Here is a 19020-nt window from a genome sequence, read left to right as displayed (position 1 = left end):
TCAGATCATTATCGTTCAGTATTCATCGCTTCACTATCCAGTGGGCTTGTGCTTGTACTCAGAATTTACTATATTTGATGGTATCCTGGAATTAAAAAGAAAGTAATCAAAACGATCGCAAGCTCAGAAGTGCTCCTTCCAGAAACGGAACTCGACGTCAGGAACGGTTGCTGCTTTGCATGCAACTTTAATATCGCGAGCTGAAAAAATTGTTAGCAGAGATTCTTGAATAGTATGTGTTTAGCATGTAACGTACCAGCAGCTGAAGGACCACAGAAATAAACGCCAACTGTTGTGCGGATATGTGACTCTAAACCGTTGAGGTATGTACGGTCCAAGATACCGTTTCGCATAGTTGTGAATAGACGGGGGAAGTCAGGTCGGCCAAAGTTGGTTCGTGATTGTAGTTCTGTCAGGGGATCCATCTGAGAACCGACACTGTTGAGGACGATGTTCTGAGCAGTATCGATATCCAGCTTCTGTGTGAGATAGGTATGAATCTTGAGGAACTCGACTCCTGTGCTGCCAGGCATACGTGCTGCTTCGTTGGACTGCTCCTCAAGAGATGACAGCAGAGTTTGGAACCACTCGAATGAACCAGTATCCTTGCAAACCCAGATGAACTCGACTCGTCGGAGACGGCGGGGAGGGTTAGGAGAGTTGCGGAGATGCCAGATGTTCTTGAGAATAGCGGCCCAAGGAGTGACACCAATACCAGTACCGATAAGCACAGCGATTTCGTTCTCGAAAACATCCTCGGCAGGAGCACCATAAGGTCCATCGATTCTCAGAGCAGGCATCTGGTCACCGTTCTGAAGAGCAACCTCGTACATGCCCATGGGATCAACATCGTCGTAAAGCTTGGCCTGAGCAGCACCGGCACCGAGGGCATCACCCAGCTCTCGGGTAAAGTCGCCAACCTGGCGAACGTGAACTGACACATAAGGGTCGAAGGGGCATGAAGTGATAGTAAAAGGGTGCCACTGGTACTTGGATAGCGAGGGTACCTGGAGGAAGAGCCACTGACCAGCCTTGTACTTGAAAGATGGCTTGTTGAACTGAATCTCTACCACGTCGTAGGGGTGACGGACAACTCGGGTAATCTTGGTAGATCGACGAGCGCGAACCTCACGCCAAAGACGTTCGAGGAGGTAGGCGCCACCAGTCCAGAGCTCCCATCGCCATCCGAGATAACCAATGCAGTGCTCCCAGAACTCATCACCGGCAAATGGCGAGATGGCTTCGGCAGTATCACGCACGAAACATCCGACTGTGTGGGTGTAGAGACCGAGGAAGAAAGGAATGAAGAGATGGTGAGTGTACCAAAAGGTCTCAAACGATTGTTGACGGATGCGAGCATGGGCGCTGGTGAACATGAGCAGCATGCAAAGAAGCATAATATGACCAGTGATACCGCCAGGCTGAGCATAGTGAATCTGAAGAGCCGAAACGGGTCGAATCTGGGTAATTTCGACGTTGTAAAAGTTGACATAGTGAGCGCCTGTGTGAAGGCAGGTGAAGAGAAGCATGGAGTAGGCAAGCTGGCGATGCATCCAAAGATTCTCGTCGAGAGGGAGGAAGCGAATCTTGGGTCGAACCCATCGCATAACGGTTCGGCATACGGGGAGGAGAATAAGCATGCAGTCGACACTGAGAACTAGACCAGCACCTCGCGAGATCCATACTGAAAATTTAAGTGTGTTGAGACCTGCGAGTCTGGCGTCGACAGCTTGCTTCCACCTTGAGGAGCTGGTTAGTGATGGGATCGCTTTGAGAAACCGTTGACAACTCACCATCCATAGGCAAAGATACCCCAGTGAAACGTCCAGAAAAGAAAGTGGTAAAGCAGTTTGCCGGGTACAAACTGCTTCTTTATTAATTCGACAAAACCGAGTTGCGAACCCATGATTGCGGTTTTGTGTCGTTGTAGAATTAAGAGAGTCGAAGTCGGCCTGCGACAGGACTACTGTTGGTATACCTCTCCGTTTGAGGGAATGAGTAGTAGTAAAGAAAACGAGTTAATTATATAATAAACCAACCCTTTTAAGAGAAAGAAGAAGACACTGATCCAGCAGCAAAAGGAAGCGAAAGTCGTGGCTGATGAGCCAGTGGAGGGAGTGTTGATGAGGACGCTGAGTGACAAGAGCGACGACCCAAGAAAAAGAAGGATGAGAAAAGTTCGGATGAGATCGCGAGAGAGATTGAGTTCATAAACGGTCGACGAAGAAAGAAGTCGAGTCCAAGCCAAGACTTGAATCGAGTATGAAGGAAGATCCGTAATCCGAAGTCTGATGCAACACGACTCGACAGCCTTGTCCAAAGAGGTATAATGCGTCTTGCCAGGAGGTATAGAATTGCCAGATCGGGTACGGAAGAGGTGGATGCCGAGATGGTATGAATAAACCAGCGGAAGTTGAAACGTTACAGACGAGGGGGGGATAGCAGCAGTTTCGTTCGCTGCTATTATGTTATGCCTGGTTCTTATGAGACAGTTGCTGTGAGAAGGGTTCCCCTTGATGCGGATACTCCAAGTGTTTCGCGGGGGGTGAAAGAGCCAGGGTATTTCTCTCAATGCTACTGCAATGGTGATATAGTTTGTGTCGACAAGGAGGTTAATTGTCGCAGAATAGGTTCAAGTTCAAATCGAGTCAAATAGATGGATAGATAATCTACAGTATAGAATACAGATTTGGAAAGGGCAAAAAAGAAGAAACAACTGGGGGACCATGTTGGTTTTACTTAGTACCTACATATGAACAACTCAACTCTATCTGTAGGTAGGTAGGTATGTATGTCTTTTTGCATTAGTATTCTGGGCGCCTATTAGAGGCCTGGGCATCATGGGTTTGCGACGTCTGACTGGTTGCCCAAATTTGGAACACTGCACGTTAAAGCCACCAACGCCCTGTTGGACCAGTCAACGGCTCGGGGACCCTGAAGAGGCGCCTGGGGTTAGGCCTGTGATAGTCTCTAAGCTACTGCCCCGGCGCTTAAAACACTCGACATGTAGCCAACGATGTGCCTTGACCCAACTCTTTCTACTGCACTGTGACGGCGCTAGTTTCGACTAACCGATGTGATCCTTCTGACATGATGGTTTCTCTATTAAAGACAACCAAACTTTCGGGAATCAGCAGACAATTAAGCGACTCTGGAGTGATGCAACCAACAAATACCTAGGTTAGTAGTTTAGCATTTATGCATGCAGGTTCACGGACGGCTACACCTCGTTACGGTGATGAATCTGTATCAATTCACACCAAAATCGAATGACGGTCATTCGACTCTTCTTTCTCTTCAGGGTTTCTCGGCCACGGTTTCGAAATCAAAGCCAAGAATTTTGCTAATGTCGCAGAAAGCTTAGTGGACCACTGTAAGCAGACGCCTAGTCTAGTCTACCTACCTAGTCTAGGTAGGTAGTCTACAGGTTGCAAGTCGCATTTTACACAAAGCTTGGCTGGCACTCCATCTTTTTCTCAAGGCTCGATTTTTATTAGTTAAAGAGCGAGAGAAAACTAACCGTCCCGTGCAACGATGTTTGTCCAACGTTTTCTATTGTGACTAGTTGCGACAGTGTTACCTGAAGCTAAACTCGGGATGGCTACGGATCTCTTGGTCGCGTCGGACTATAGTCTGAGCCTATCTTTGCCTGTTGTTGTATATTTCGTATTTCAGTCCATGTGGGTATTATCTAGTAGTCGTTCTTTGCCAAGTATTGTTGGCTTCAGATCAAGAACTTTGCGTTTTACCATGTCCCTCACTAAGAAAACAAGAGACCTTTTACTGTATCGTGGCTGGCCTAACGTTTGATCGTTAATAACCTTTCATCTCAGACTCGGCCAAGTAGGTAGTATACGCCGGAGGAGTGGGCCGCGATGAGGAGGCCCGATGAAGCATGGACACAAGTCTACATACAAGACTCAATGTTGTATGTTCGGTAATAAGCAGCCCAGCACTAGCACAAACCCGAATTAACAGCCGCAATGACGGGTTAGAACTGTTCAATGCAACTCAATAACAAGGCTGCATCGTCAGTATTGTTTCATGGCTTGCAGACAACGGGTCATTGTACTATGTCTTGTATGGTCTGACTGATAGATACTAGTTACATCAAGCGAAAAACCTGCTTTTACAGCACATGATTGTGTCTGTACAGTGGCAGTCAGTTACAAGCTTTTTTCCATCAAAACATTGGCAAATTCCATCAAGTCTGGCGATCTCGATACCCCACCCACCATTTAGGTATTTAGTGCTCGCTTGCGTACATACGTAGGCAAACTCCCCGCAAGTTGACGCGTTTGCGTATGCCAAGAATGGCCTGACTTCTGTGCGCAAGTCTGTGTGATCAAGCACATAGGTAATACAAAGTCGAGACGGAACGGGATGGTCATGTCAGATGGCAATTAAGTCTATTCTTTTCCTTTCTCTGAAACATTCGGATATAAACAAACTCACTGATAGACAAGACAAGACAAGACAATAAACACGCTAACTCAGCTAACGCCTCTTAGGCTGGTGGCACAGTTAGCCTTTAAAAATGCGCTGAATTGGAGGTTTATCAGCGTCAAGCTCATGGATGCCAAGTCTAGGTCGATTAGATTTTCTACCACCAGGCATTGATTGACTCGCCAAGCTCAAGATTACCAAAGAATACTTGCTTGTACTCCATTGGGATCTATTTATTTCCACTCAATGCCAACGCCAAGATGGAAACATCGGCAAGGTCTTTTGCTGGCCGATGACGTAGTACCAAACAACATCTCAACCCAGTTAGTACTTACCCTGTCTTGATGCCATGACACTTACCTTTCTGACCTACCTACATACATAGGTATTCACTTAATAATATCTTAATATCTTCTTCTTCTGTATTGAAACTAAGCTTTTAAACGCCCAGAGAATACCCAGTCGCCAATCTCTTGTCCTCGCACTATTTTTAACCTGTCGTTACTGTTCCAATTATACCAACACTTCCATTCTGTGAGAGCGACCCGCCATGTCTGGAAGAGACGACGCCGAGGAGCGACGTCGTTTCACTACCCCATACAGCGCCAAACACCCTATTCCTACCATTTCCAAGTATCGAGAAGAGAGAACTGCTCGTCAAGATGCAGCCGAAGACAGACAGGGTTCTTCACCAAAAGCTGGAGATTATTCCGAATCCAATGGCGACTACCAACTACATCCAAAGCCAAGAGAAGACGCTGGAGCCGACCTGGAATCAGTCAAGACCCGCGAGGATGATGTAGAGGAAAAAAGGCAAGACAACTCCAATCAAGAAGATGGAGGAATGCAAGACACTTCACAGGTTGATGCCTATGCATCAGATCCTAAACAGAGAAGGAAGGAGCTCAAGAAGAGCAAACGAGAGAGAGCAGAACGAGAAGTCACTGACCCTGTCACCCATCTTCCCGTCACCATTCACGATTTTACCGATGACGCCCTTGAAAATGTAGGCGTGAATGATCCGCCTTTTGGTACGACACAGAGAACAGCGACTGGCGCAGAAAACAAGTCAAAGTCGGACGAGCAGCTTGGCCACGAGCAACAAGAGGTTCAGCAAAGCTACGACGCCATGGGTGACTTGTTTCCCCCACCAGATTTCGATGCCCTCCGTCTCGAACTCGCAGCCATCAATAAGCGTGGCGTCACGTTTGGGCTTACTGGCGTTGCCATAATTGTTTCCAGCGCATTCGCTTTCGAAAGGCTTTTGCGAGAAGGACTATTGCAGGGTGAAAAGGCCAGCTCCATTTTTGTAGGGGGTTCTCTCTGGTTGGCGTTGGCTGCGGTCAGTGTTGGTGCCACCTGGTTCCTTGTTGTATCTGTTAGAGAATGGATCTCCAACAAGGTAAACAACATCTTTCATGACGAAGTCTGGGATGCCCACCGAAGGGGTATTGTAAAGGCCTCCAAGCAGAACGATACTGAGACAACTGTTTGGCTCAACTCCTTGATCGGCTCTGTCTGGCCACTTATCAACCCCGATCTCTTTGCTAGCCTCGCAGACACCTTGGAAGATGTCATGCAAGCCTCGCTTCCCAAGTTCGTCCGTATGGTTAGTGTTGATGACATCGGTCAAGGAAGTGAGTCTGTCCGCATTCTCGGCGTCCGATGGCTCCCTACTGGAGCCGCAGCCCGAGCAGTGGGCGAAGATGGGCAGCTCATGACTCGAGAACAGAGTGAAAATGATACCCAAGAGAAAGACGACGAGAACAGCGATAGCGGTGTTTCTGTTCAGGATGGTATGGAGGCCGAGGAAGGAGATTTTGTCAACCTTGAAGTAGCATTCGCCTACCGCACCCGATCATCATCCAAGTCTCTCAAAGAGAGAACCAAAGACATGCACTTGTATCTTGCCTTCTATCTTCCGGGCAACATCAAGGTCCCGGTTTGGGTCGACCTCCAAGGGATTATCGGCACCATGCGTATGCGACTCCAACTAACTCCTGACCCTCCTTTCTTCGCCTTGTGCACGCTTACGTTCCTCGGCCAGCCAAAGGTCAACGTGAGCTGTGTACCCCTGAGCAAACACGCCATCAACATTATGGATGTTCCGTTTATCAGCAACTTTGTTCAATCTTCTGTCGACGCCGCCATGGCTGAGTACGTTGCGCCCAAGAGTCTAACACTCGATCTAAAAGACATGCTTGCTGGCGACGATTTCAAAAAAGATACCAACGCAGTGGGTGTGTTGGTGGTCAACATCAAGCGTGGCTACGAATTCAAAATGGGCGACTCTGGTATTCCACTCATCAAGGATGGAAGCTCCGATGGCTACGTTTCAGTCGGTTGGGCCAAGTTTGGCAAGGTGATGTGGTCGACCCGAGTTTTGGAGAACGAAATGGAGCCTCACTGGGACGAGACCTGCTTTGTACTTGTATCCCCGCAAGAACTCAACATCGATGAAAGACTACGTGTGCAACTGTGGGACTCTGACAGGCTAACTGCGGACGACGACCTTGGCCGGATTGAAATACCAGTGAAGGAGTTGATGAAGGACGATCGATCCAACGGAAAGATGTGGCATAGGGAAGATGGTTTTAGAGCCTTGAAGTCAGGCGATGACATGCCAGGAAAATTGGAGTGGAGTGTCGGTTATTACTCCAAGACCAGGATTCAGCAATGCCAGTTTGAGAAGCAGACTCACAATCCCGAGATCCAAAACATGGATCAACTCAAGGAGAACGTCAGAGAATCGAGCGAGAGTAAGCTCCGTGAGACAATGTTTAAAGAGGGCAAGAAGGAGCGCGATGCCAGCGAACTTGAGCAACAGACAGCCCAGGAACTCAAAGCCGAACAAGACGCCATGATCATTTCAGCGCCCCCTCCTGAAGGCTATCCGAGCGGGATACTCAGCATCCAAATCCACAACATCACAGGACTCGAATTGGAGCGACTTAATAAGCGCAAGGCTTCAAACGATGCTGAAGCGACCGACGAAGAGGAAACCGGTGAAGGTTTGCCAAGCGCATACTGCACTGTCATTCTCAACCACCGCAAGATCTTCAAGACAAGAACCAAACCTCAGAACGCCAAACCTTTCTACAATGCTGGATGTGAAAGATTTATTCGTGACTGGCAGGATGCAGAGGTTTTTGTTACCGTCCGCGACGCTCGCCTGAAGGAAGATGATCCTCTACTGGGAATCATTCATCTCCCACTTGCAGAAGTGTTCCGTGAACGTTCGCAGGTTATGGGATTCTGGCCTTTGACTGGTGGCGTTGGTTTTGGACGTGTTCGTATCTCCATGGTGTTCCGCAGCGTTCAACTCCAGGCTCCAAGAAACCTTTTGGGATGGCAGTACGGCACCGTCGAAGTAAACCCTATTGCTACAGTTGTAGACTGTCCTAAGGATCTTCGCTCATCCAAACTCAAATTCCGAACCAGCATCAGTAGTGCGAAGATGTACACCGATGACAACGAGGAGAATCAAGGAACAGTCACTTGGAAGTCGAAGCGAGGTAAATCACTTGCTTTGGCTGTCTCCTCGAGATACAGCAGCTGCATGTCCATTGCTTTCCGAGAGAAGGGCTTCTTTGGAGATGACACTGCTGCATTTGCTGTTCTATGGCTAAAGGATATTGTTGACGAGGAGGAAACAGAGTTGGAATTGCCGATATGGAAAGGCGATTTCCAGCGTGCCACGTCTTGCTGCTTAGAAGACTGTGGCGAGAGACTGGGCACGATCAGGTTGAAACTTACATATTGGTCCGGTCTGGTATGTCCCCTTTCGACTTCGTAAAGATACGAAATTTTGTTAACATATAAACAGGGAAGTGCCCATTCGCGATGGGCGAGTCGCGACCCACATCTCAAGAATGTAGTGGAAGTGATCGAAATGGCCCACGATAATCTTGAAGTGGGCAGCCAGGAGAAGAAGGCTGGCATTGTAGGGTCGGACGATGACGATGAGCAATCTGGCCGTCGTTACCGTTCAGGTTCTATAGGCAGCAATTCTGACTCCAGTTCAAGCTCCTCGGATACAGAGAACGACGATGAGGAGGAACCCGGTGTTCCTAACGGTAGCAGCTCACAAAAGCAAGGCCCTATAGATCAATTGCGAGACTACCGTCGTCGAGACAGGCGGCTACATCGCCAGCACCGGGGTCTAATGCAGTGGAAGGTAAGCTCCCGACCCCCCTTTCATATGATTCCACGTGTTTCCCTTGTCCCTATTTCCCGCCCCTCCCTCTTCTAGAGCTCATGCAGCTAACAGATGAATCTAGGCCCCGCGTACAGCAAAGTGGATCAAAGGCAAGTTCGAACGTGTTGGAGACAAAGCCGCTAGCGTCTTTGAGCACCGAACTAAGCAGCCTGGGATCGAGACCGAGGTCTAATTCAGATCCAGGCCACAATGAATAGATAAGTGACAAGTCGAGGTGTTCTTGCTGGGCATTAATCGACGACATGCGTCACTAAAAACATGCATGACTCGCCATATTCACGATCGAGGGGGAAAAGTAAAACATCAACACGATGCCTTTCTATTACAAGGGCATAGCGAGCGAGGAGTGATCGGGTTACCAGAGCGAAATTCGTCCTTTATAGCAAGCATCTTTCAATATTTCAAATAGTTGGTCAAAATTGAAATAAAATAAAGGTATATCATCCATCAATCCCATCCCATCATTCATCATTCCTACCACGTCGTTATCAAAACAAAATCCCTCAGTCCTTGTCTTTTTGCAAATAAAGTATTTCCTCAGCCTGCGATAGAATACATGTTTCTGCCATAGGCGAAGAAAAGAAAAATCCTCCCGCTTCCGTTTTTGCCAGAGTGATGGACACCGTCTATAATTACCCCAAGACCAAACACGCAACAAGGGAATAAAAAAAGACAAGTCAATATGGTCCCCTTTATGCTCTCCGCCGCAATTCTTCCGCACACGAAAGTGTGAGCGGCAACCGGTTCAACGCCATTCCCACCGTCTGTATTGATGATGCATGTACGCTTTTGTCGCAAATGCTGTAGCTGAAAGCATAGGTGAAAGAAAGAAAGAAAAGGATGTTTCCACGCTAAATGGGACCTGTACATGTGGGAGTAAATGTCCATTAGGGGAAGATAGATCGACGATCGAATATAAGGTGTCTTTGTAGCTTCGGGTCTGCTGAACCGATCGGTCCGCGGCTCCGGACTACCACTAATGGCTCCACGCACTTATCGGCGTGTTGTTGACTGATTCTCGCTCCTTAGTTTGTTGACGTTCTCCTCCGTCAACGAGTCCCCAGTCTGTAGTTCGTGATATGAATTCCTGCGGTAGCTCGATGGTCCACCTGCCGCGTCGATGAGTTTTGTTTCTTGGAGTTTGTTAGACCACTCTGTCTCTCCTTCTTGACGCCGAACTTGAAGTGATAGCTCTGTAGAATCAAAAGGAGACGGCTCATTCTGATACCCATTAGTCGTTAATGGGCGAGGCGTGATAGGGCTGCCGTTGAAATCATCGAGTCCACGTGGTGTGTCATCGTCGTCAATTCCAACATTAGGAATATCGGCGTTGTCACAATGCTCGCTCATCTCCGAGCAGTCTGAAGCAGAGGGATCTGGTGCTGTTGGTACTCGGCGGCGTGCGTGGCACCATCGTATAAGCATCTTTTCCAGAATTACGCCCCGAACCGGCTTGGCCAAGTAATCATCCATGCCAGCTTTAGTACACTTTTCGCGATCGCCCTGAATTGCCGATGCTGTCATGGCCACAATTGGCACATCTTGGACCAGGGGCTTGTACGGCATATGATGTCTCAAAAGGTGAGTGCACTTGTAGCCATCAATGATGGGCATCTGTACATCCATAAGTATAATATCCGGCTTCTGATTCATGCCCTTCTGAACACCAGCGAGGTATTCCAGAGCTTCTTTGCCGTTCCAAGCAGCTGTTACCTGGAACCCAAGCCTGCCGATCGTTTTGGTAGCAATCTTCTGATTGATAGGGCTGCGGCCAGTTAGCTGTGTTGTATCTTACGGGTTTATATATAACTCACTTGTCCTCGACCACCAACACATGAATGTTGGCTCTCTCAGATGGTGGAAGTTCTTGATCAGGGCTCGAAGTTGACGTTATGCCGAAACGAGCACGGCGAGATCCTGAAGTGTTTCCCTGGATTCCTTCAGATACTGGAGGAGTGCCAATTATCTGGTCATATTCCGAGCTGTTACAAGACAAGCTCAATTCGGATTGAAGCCGATCAGGGATGGCACCAGCGTTGGCAAGACCGGCTTCTGCCGGGCCGCTTGGCTTGTTGAAAGGAACCCAAAAGGTGGCCCGAGTTCCAACACCAACCTTCGACTCCAGCGTAATACGGCCATGCATGAGATCCAGAAGATTCTTACAAATTGTCAGGCCTAATCCAGTACCACCGAATCTCCGGGCCGTTGAGGCGTCGCCTTGGCTGAAAGGTTGGAACAATTTCTTGCGAACATCATCCTGAATGCCGATACCTGAATCCTCCACAGTGAATTTGACTTCGATAGTTTCTGATGTCTCCTTCTCAGTAACAACCGAGAATCTGACGTATCCTTGATTCGTGAATTTTATACTGTTCGTGAGGAGATTGGTGAGAATCTGCCGCACGCGGCCAGGATCTCCGATGACGACCAGGTCATTTTCAACTCCATCGTCCACGTCTGACTGAAAGTCGAGGTTCTTTCGTTCGACGGCGAATTGCAACATCCTGCCTACTTCCTTGACGATGTGCGACAAGGAAAACTGCACCTCCTCGATATCTAACCGTCCAGACTCTACCTTGGAAAAGTCTAGGATATCGTTAATAACGGTGAGGAGAGATGTCGCTGAGCTCTGGATGTTTTCGACATATTCTTGCTGTTCCTGGTCCAACTCCATTCCCATCAGTAGCTCGGCCATTCCCAACACTCCTGTGATCGGTGTTCGAATTTCGTGGGACATGTTGGCGAGAAACTGACTCTTCAGCCTGTTAGCTTCCTTGGCAGCTGCTTCGTTTGCCATCGCCTTTCGCTTTTCTTTTGATTGTTTCTCCAGTGCTTTTTCGCGGATCTTCAACTCGGTCACGTCCATTATAACGCCGATAACTCCTTCCACATATGTGTTGTGCCGGGAGTCTCCTTCCTGTGCCCTTTTCCCAACCATCGTGAGGAAACGAGTGCGGTACCAACGATCATCTTCTTCAGGTTAGCAGGCCATTTTAGGCTCTCACTGGACACTCAGGTCTTACCAATGCCGTGCTCCTTGACATCTTCGGTAGCTTTTCCATCAAGAAGCAACTCGATGGGTTCGAGGAATTCTGGACGTTCCCCGTCTGCCAGTTGTGCAGTCAAGCGATTGAATACGGTGTACATGTCCTCGCCAACGAACCATCTCGTTCCATCATGGCTCTCCTCATGAGTATTGTTCCAGATCAAGGCACCTTCTAGCATCGTGACTTTTCGGTTCGGGTCGACGGTGAAAATTGTCACATGGGAATGGGCAATAACGCTGAGAAGTTGCTGTCGTGTACGCTTCATAGCCATCTTTGTCTGAATGCTCTCGTGGACATCTGTGCAAGTTCCTACAATGCAGTGTGAGTTACATGTCAATCTTCAGTTAGTGAGTGGAAACACCTACCAAACCACTTCTCGACCTGTCCAGTTTCTTTGTTACGCTGAGGCAGCGCTCGACCAAGATACCAACGCCATTCACCCTCTTTACTTTGGCAACGATATTCCGTCACGTAACTTTCACCCGTTTCAAGAGAGTGTTTCCATCTCTTTTCAGCCTCGGGCAAATCGTCCGGGTGGAAAGCATTCACCCATAATTTGCCAAGGCTGGCCTCTGGTAATAAGCCTGTATAAGAGTAGAACCGCGTGTTCCAGAAGTCGACCAGACCGTCGGGTGTCGCCGTCCAAACCAGCTGAGGCATGGTATCACAAATTAACTTGAATCTTTCCTCATCTCGCTCCTTGATCTGCGTGATTTCCTCCGTCATGACCGTGACATCGCGCCCTGTGACGACACCTGCAAGGAACTCACCCGTGGAATCGTCACGGATTGCCTCACCGAGTACATCGTACACTCGTCTGCTTCTGCTCTCATCATACATGCCGACTCTGAATCCAGTGAAAGGCATTTCAGTCTTTAGCAGCTTGCATATAGGTGTTTCTTCAGTTTCAAGACGCTCTGAAAAATCCTCGTTGTAAATATGCCAGTATTGCATGAGTTCGAATCCGTTTAAAGACGTGTCAAGCGGTGCCTCTTTCTCAAAGAGCTTCCGGGCCGCAGTGTTTGGGAATGTGACACTGCCATCCTTCCACATGGCAAGAATAGGCATTTGAGTATTGTTCAGAAGGGCGTCCTTCATCAGCAACATTTTTTGCAGAAGTGACGGTGTGCTTGAGTGAGTCGCCGCAGACGGTGGGCCCATCGGTGGGAAAGGGCTGGAGGACATAGTGACAATTCCTGGGCTGTGAAACGACGGCGAGTTGGAATCTCGGCTTGACGCAACTGAAGGTGGGTTCGAGTGGGTGATGGATTTACGCTCGGCAGCTTCAAGAATACTCGGTCTCGCAACTACTCTTTTATGGTTGTGGAGGGTTGATGGTGGGGATTCTGTGCTGGTAAAGGTAAGTGTGAAGAAGATCTGATGGTCTTCGAGCTCCCATATAGTGATGATCATTTTGGCATAGATCTGAGTATCGGTTTCTCTGGGGTTGAAGAGATTGTCAAGCTTTGGTTTTTTGACGCCTTTACGTGTAATCACAACCTCGACTACAGAATCCTGAGGCTTGCGAGAGGCCGAACTTGGACGCCTATCAGGGATGGGCATCGTACTCGTGGTGGGTGTGGCATCGTCTCCAGGCTGGGAAGGCCGCCGCGAATCTTTTGCTGCAGTTCGCACGCCCATTTCCTCCACTTGAGAATCGAGAAATGCCTCCCATGTTGCCCATACAGGCTGTCCGTCTTGAAGAATATCAACACCGACCTGGGAAAGTGTCTGGCCCCGTAGATTTTCGATTGTAGGGAGAGTGTCGTCGTCTTCTGAATCTTCTGTAATAATCCCCAACATTCGACCCATGGCTTCGTTTGCCAAGACAACCGTTTTCAAATTATTAAGAACCATGGTTGGTACGGGTAGGTATTGCATAGCCGAAAATGCGAGCTGGCCAGGAGACATGCTTGGCATTGTCAAGCGGAAAGGACTCTGTGTAGGTGAACGGGAGGTATCACCCAAGTCTCTGAGGAAACGTCCTCCGGTGAACGGTCGCGGAGTAGCATCTTGACTTTTAACATCGTTCACTAGGTCGAAGGTAGCTCTCGGCCGCGCATGATCAAATACGGTTGGAACAGGAGCTTGAATATGGTTATGATGAGGTTCGGAGCGATGCAATGGGAAACCAGCATCGTGTGCAGCTCCAGCGAGCCTAATAGCTCGGGTTTGGCTGCTGTCACGAGGTTGTGCAGGAGGGCTCATGTCGGTGCTGCGTTATAAGGCATGGAGAATGAACGCCTTTCCGAGCGACTTGATTTGTGAAGAAACCGTTAACAGGTCGCGACGGCTGTATAGTCAGAGGGTGAGTATTGAAAGTTGCAAGTTGTGATTGCAATGGCTTTAGGCAAAAGAATGGCCAGGGCGCCGTCGGTCTCGGCCTCGTCAAAGCGAGGCGAATGCAGGTGGTCAGTGGAGTTGATGTACTATGAATCGACAAGTGGCCGTCGACTGGGAATTGGCATGGTGCAGAGGGGGAAAAGTGCCGTAAAGGTTGGGCAATGCGTGGCCCAGGATCTAGCTTCTCTGGGTGCAGCGTCGACGGAGACGGGATTAGACTTTGAAGGGTGTGTCGAGACGGTTTGGTCGGTTTATCATGAACAAGAGAAGAGCTACTATTGGGGAGACTGCGAATGGGCTGAAATCGTTGTAGGTATTGTTGCGGCACCAGATCTTTGGGATATTAGTCCGACTCAGTATGGAGAGATTGGACGAGTAAGAAAGGCGTCTCGGACAAGGTGTAGATCGTTGAGTCGGAAGAGTGATGATGCTCTCAGGGTAAGACGGGATGAAATATTGTAGAGAGGTTGGACCAGATGCTAATGCAGCCACAGGTATCCGAGAGACAGAACAAAGGAAGGATGAGAAGAGAAAAAGACAAGCCTTAGTTTTGTGCAACTGAATTTGGAAGGAATAGGCATTGATTTTCAGTCCTGTCAGAAAGTCGACACCCGAGGCAGGCAAGGACCAGCAACCTAGGACCCTGAATTGACACACTTTCCTGATGGCACTGGGCTCTGGGGTGTCTCTCTGCCTTTGTATTACACCTACTACTAAGTTACTAAGTCTACGGTACAGGTACCTGACACATACTAGTCTTACTCAAAGAGTACATGCTAGGTAACTTGCCTGTATAGACAGTACGGCCCAGCGGGAGGGGGTTTGGTTGGTAGAGCTCCCCCATCACAAGTGGTCTTGGAGGGACCGACACCCTCCCGGTCCCCCTTCCAGCGCCTTGCAGAAGGTCTGCAGTGGTGCTGGGCTACGCTACCTACGGGGGCAGGGCAGGGCGAGTGGGGAGTGGAGGTTCTTTCCACTTTAAAGTGCTGGTGAGTGGGGCGGTCGTAGCCGGCTCTTCACCTCTAGGAGGGCCGCGGCCTCGTCCAGGGTCGGGATCGCCTCCACAGCCGGGCCCACCCTACCTTGTTCATCAAATGCCGATCTCAAGCACGATACGGCAAGCACGATACAGTACTAAGGGAGGAACGACATGGCTCCAGTTGCAAGCCCTGATTCCTGCGGTGAATAGACAGAAGAGAAACTTCTTTCTGAACTTCAACCCATCAACATAACATGGCATGAATTGCTGTTGCATTTTCCTGAGCCTGACTGAGACCTAAACCTGTTCGAATTCCCACGATCTTGCGTCGAGACACCCGGTCATACTATGTAGTTAGAGACCAAATCTACGAGAGCCCAGAATCGCACGCTAAGTTAGCTCTGGCGCCCCAAAGCTCACCAGCATCAGCAAGGCGACCCCATTCTTACTTGCCAAGTCTGTCGCAAGTCGAACCGATCCTCGGGGTCCCGGAAAACTTGACTTTACTTGCTCAAGAGACGAAATAATTTAGTCATTTTATGCCGTCTTGTACTTGCTCCTGGGCTGTTTATTTTCTGTGTCTTGAGCTTATGTGTGTCTCAAGTTTTCTGCTACCACCTAGCTTGCTCCTGCAGCACGGGACAACACCAGCCTTGTGTTCTTTTTCACACAAGCCAAGGCCGGACAGAACACTTGCATGCTCAAAGCCGAAGGTGGTCGGACGATGCTCGAGGCTTGATACCTGTGTTCAAATTGGGCGAGTTACTCCAACGTTTGTGCCCAAATTCAACGCAGATGCAGTACAAAATACCGATTTAGACACAAAAATAGGGCGGTCTGGCCTTGTCTAACTATCTAGGCACTGTTCGTGGGGGCAGGGCATCCCATGGGAATGGATAACATCGATCCCCGCAACCAGGGCATGCCAGTAAACGAAGGAATCCTGCTCTTATCGGATTGTATTAACCCGTCTCATCCGTTCGACAACGTTGGAGCCACGAAAGTTACCCAACCACACTGCAGCGTTCTCCTCATGGTTCTCTTCTCTTTCGCGCCCGTTGTCGAATGGGATTTCGCGCATAAAACCCAAAATCCATCATGAGATTTACGAATTAACCATTGCGGCATAGCGCATACCCCAATCCTCTTACCAGTAAAGCCTTTGCTTGCTCGCCCTATCAGAAAAGTTGTGCTTGTCATCTGGAACAAAAAGGCATAATGGGACTAAAAGACAACTTACACGGCAGCACCTTACCGGTACCCAACTGAACCAAGCTTTTGGGATTATTGTTTCGCACGAGAGAATGTTGGGCTTTCAATTCATTCTGGTATCACCGCCTCACCAACGTGTCTCTGTCAATGCGTAGCATCGTGTGATGCTGGCAAGGATCCGTCGAGAAGCTTTGTTACAGTGCAGCATGTAGCACATACACTATCTGGCTTGATGTGGTTGCAGTTACACTCGCATCCCCATCTGACCCTGTACCAAGCGTATAAAGTACCCACCCGTCGATGCACGACACAGGAGATCGTGGGAGCCGACGAATAAGGCGAGCGGGCTTTCAGGCACGCAGATACATTTGCGTTTTAACGTTGAATAAAGCAAAACATGCTACGTATATGGGCTATCTAGTCAGCAGAAGAGCAAATCGATCCATACAACATGGGATTCATACGTTGTACTAAGCTAGCTCGTTTGCCCTTTGATAGGCGCCTGCATTCTGTCCAGGGCCTCAGTACAGTACAGTACAGTACATATGTAACGACGACTTGACCAATCAGTCCACTGTCACTGTGACTGCAACAGAAAGTCTTACTGTGCCCATCCTATCACACTCTAAGGTACGAAGCTGACAACTCGACGATTGCGTTACGATGCGTAGCACAATGCACAGATTCTTCCGACAAATGCATTCCGAATAGTTAGCTGCATGTTTCTGTTTATTTGTGGTGATGCAGGGGCGGTCTAGAATTGATCCTAGAGACATCTAGACCCCAAGGACCAATTTGACAAAAAGGTTCCTGTGCGGTTTTACTAGTCACGAATCTAGGTCGGAGAAACACAACTCTTGTCATTGATATGGGTATCCCTCGAAGTCTAATGCGAGATATAACTCTTTTCATGAGAAACATAATAACTCGGTCACTTTGGGTACTTTAAGCTCCCTGTAGGACCACTTGTTTTCTGTATCCTGAGTTAAGGATGTCAAGTTTTCTGTTCCCTCAGTAGTTCGAACCACGATGGTCTTCAGTAGCCGCTTTAAGCGTCAGCCCTTCAATCTTCTGTTGTTTCAACCGACTCTTTCTTTGTCTCCAACCCATCGGGCTCTGCTAGGGTCCTATTCGGAGAGGCCCATGGCGTCCAAGCCCGCCTTGCAGATCATCTCCAATTCTAATCGGCGCTTTTCCGGATCCCTCTTTAACGTCATATTTCTTGCGATTCTCAGGGCACGATCTTGGTTAATCCCTGCACCTTGTTCCTTCGCTTCGGAAAAAAGTCCACTTCATGATTGGAAGCCAAGACATGGTCGTAAGGTGAGTCTATCCATACCATCGAGCAGCGCATCAATGAAGTCATATTTGATCGACAAAATCAAGAATCAAGAATCAGGGGTCCAAGCATTGATTCGCTCACAAAGTTTCCCATCCTCTCATACCAAAACCTATGCGATTCTCTGTGACTAACTATCGTGAATTATCCTTCATTTTCCCGCAAGTTGAGCAAGTCCACCACTGCTTTTGCATTTCCGTCCCGCAAAAGCTACACTCCCATACTTGAGGTCCTGAAGATGCGGTTCCTTGTGCTGCACTTTGTGGTTTCGATTTCCGCGATGTCATAACAGAGGGTCGTCGCCGATCCCGTGGCGGACTCTGGGTCAAGTCAACAATAGCAGGTTGTCTCTCAGAAACCGGCGATCTTGATCGGCGGTTATCGTTAACCGCTTCTGTGCCTGGCCTTGCGGACCGCTCCATCCCACAAGCGTCGCAACAGAGGTAATTGCCAGGGTTGCGCAGAGTGCAAGTGTCGCATGTCCAACTCGCAAGCTCTCTAGAACTCTCTAAACTACGACTAAGCCTCCCATTTGGAATTACTGATCCACCGCCGTTCCCAGTAGGGTTGTCGGCTGTTGGCGGGATATAAGAGCTGCCATATTTGACTGATTTGTCTTCTTGCACCAGCTCCCACAGTGCTTGGGCAATGGCTGCATCGTTAGCCTCATCTTCTTCGGCCTGTGTTCGAAAACCATTCTTTGTGGCAGAATCAGAGATGTTCTGGATCTGGATTTCGCTCAGCTTGTCTGTGCCACAACCCTTGAGAGTGCTATTTCGCCGCTCAGCAGCATTAGCAATAACACTTCGAATGTCTTCGCCTGGACGCGGGGCGGATCCCCCCAGACGCTTGCCTAACCCAGCACCGGGACGTGATCGACGTTTTTCTGCAGCTTCTCTGGCCAGTCTACGAGCCTCGAGTGGTGGTATCCTCGACCCTCCGAGGCGTCGTCCTTCAGAGAGGAAGCCCTCGCCGGTGTAGCCCTTGAGAACAAGACCTTCATGTTCGTCTCGAAGCTGATCCCAAAGAGCGTGAAACTTGGCATCGTGAGGACCGTGGACAATGTGAGACAACTCATGGAGCATAGTATCTACAACGTTTTCGATGGGCATAAACTGGTTGCGATCTCCAGCATGCCGTAAGCGAAGGCATATCTTGGCTCCGCGGTTCACATTGAGACCTATTGATTGCGTTTAACATAATAGTCACTCCAAAGATTCGCCATGAAACCTACCTAGAAGATTGTGCTGCTCGGGATAGAATTCGGCCAACTGTCGAACTTTCCAGTTACGCGCTCGCATAATTGGTTTCACGATGGAGGCCACCTTTTTCAACGTTTGTAATGCCTCGTTTGCCCTGGGAAACTTGGCCAGGTGGCTATACGATGAAACAAGGGCATCGTGTTCGGACATGGTATTGTCAGTGACCTTGCTGG

General features: G+C 48.9%; 4 protein-coding genes across 4 annotated transcripts; 1 reads left to right on the top strand and 3 right to left on the bottom strand.

Annotated features, from left to right (window-relative positions):
- Positions 1-123: 123 nt before the first annotated feature.
- Positions 124-1906, bottom strand: FPOAC1_000775 (uncharacterized protein; the record flags this gene model as incomplete). The annotated part of the gene is made up of 3 exons (XM_044845386.1): positions 124-200; positions 257-1740; positions 1794-1906. The coding sequence occupies 3 exons, from the start codon at positions 1904-1906 to the stop codon at positions 124-126; spliced, it is 1674 nt and encodes a 557-aa protein (XP_044711302.1).
- A 3090-nt stretch (positions 1907-4996) lies between these two features.
- On the top strand, positions 4997-8837 carry FPOAC1_000774 (uncharacterized protein; the record flags this gene model as incomplete). The annotated part of the gene is made up of 3 exons (XM_044845385.1): positions 4997-8218; positions 8273-8623; positions 8727-8837. 3 exons carry the CDS (start codon positions 4997-4999, stop codon positions 8835-8837), a joined length of 3684 nt encoding a protein of 1227 aa, XP_044711301.1.
- Positions 8838-9658: 821 nt separating this feature from the next.
- On the bottom strand, positions 9659-13920 carry FPOAC1_000773 (uncharacterized protein; the record flags this gene model as incomplete). Its single annotated transcript, XM_044845384.1, has 4 exons — positions 9659-10430; positions 10480-11635; positions 11689-12021; positions 12078-13920. 4 exons carry the CDS (start codon positions 13918-13920, stop codon positions 9659-9661), a joined length of 4104 nt encoding a protein of 1367 aa, XP_044711300.1.
- A 3453-nt stretch (positions 13921-17373) lies between these two features.
- Positions 17374-18886, bottom strand: FPOAC1_000772 (uncharacterized protein; the record flags this gene model as incomplete). Its single annotated transcript, XM_044845383.1, has 3 exons — positions 17374-17451; positions 17810-18765; positions 18820-18886. The coding sequence occupies 3 exons, from the start codon at positions 18884-18886 to the stop codon at positions 17374-17376; spliced, it is 1101 nt and encodes a 366-aa protein (XP_044711299.1).
- Positions 18887-19020: the final 134 nt, after the last annotated feature.

The sequence above is a fragment of the Fusarium poae genome, chromosome 1, assembly GCF_019609905.1.
Source record: "Fusarium poae strain DAOMC 252244 chromosome 1, whole genome shotgun sequence".
Lineage (NCBI taxonomy): Eukaryota > Fungi > Ascomycota > Sordariomycetes > Hypocreales > Nectriaceae > Fusarium > Fusarium poae.
This window is presented reverse-complemented; position numbering and strand designations above follow the sequence as displayed.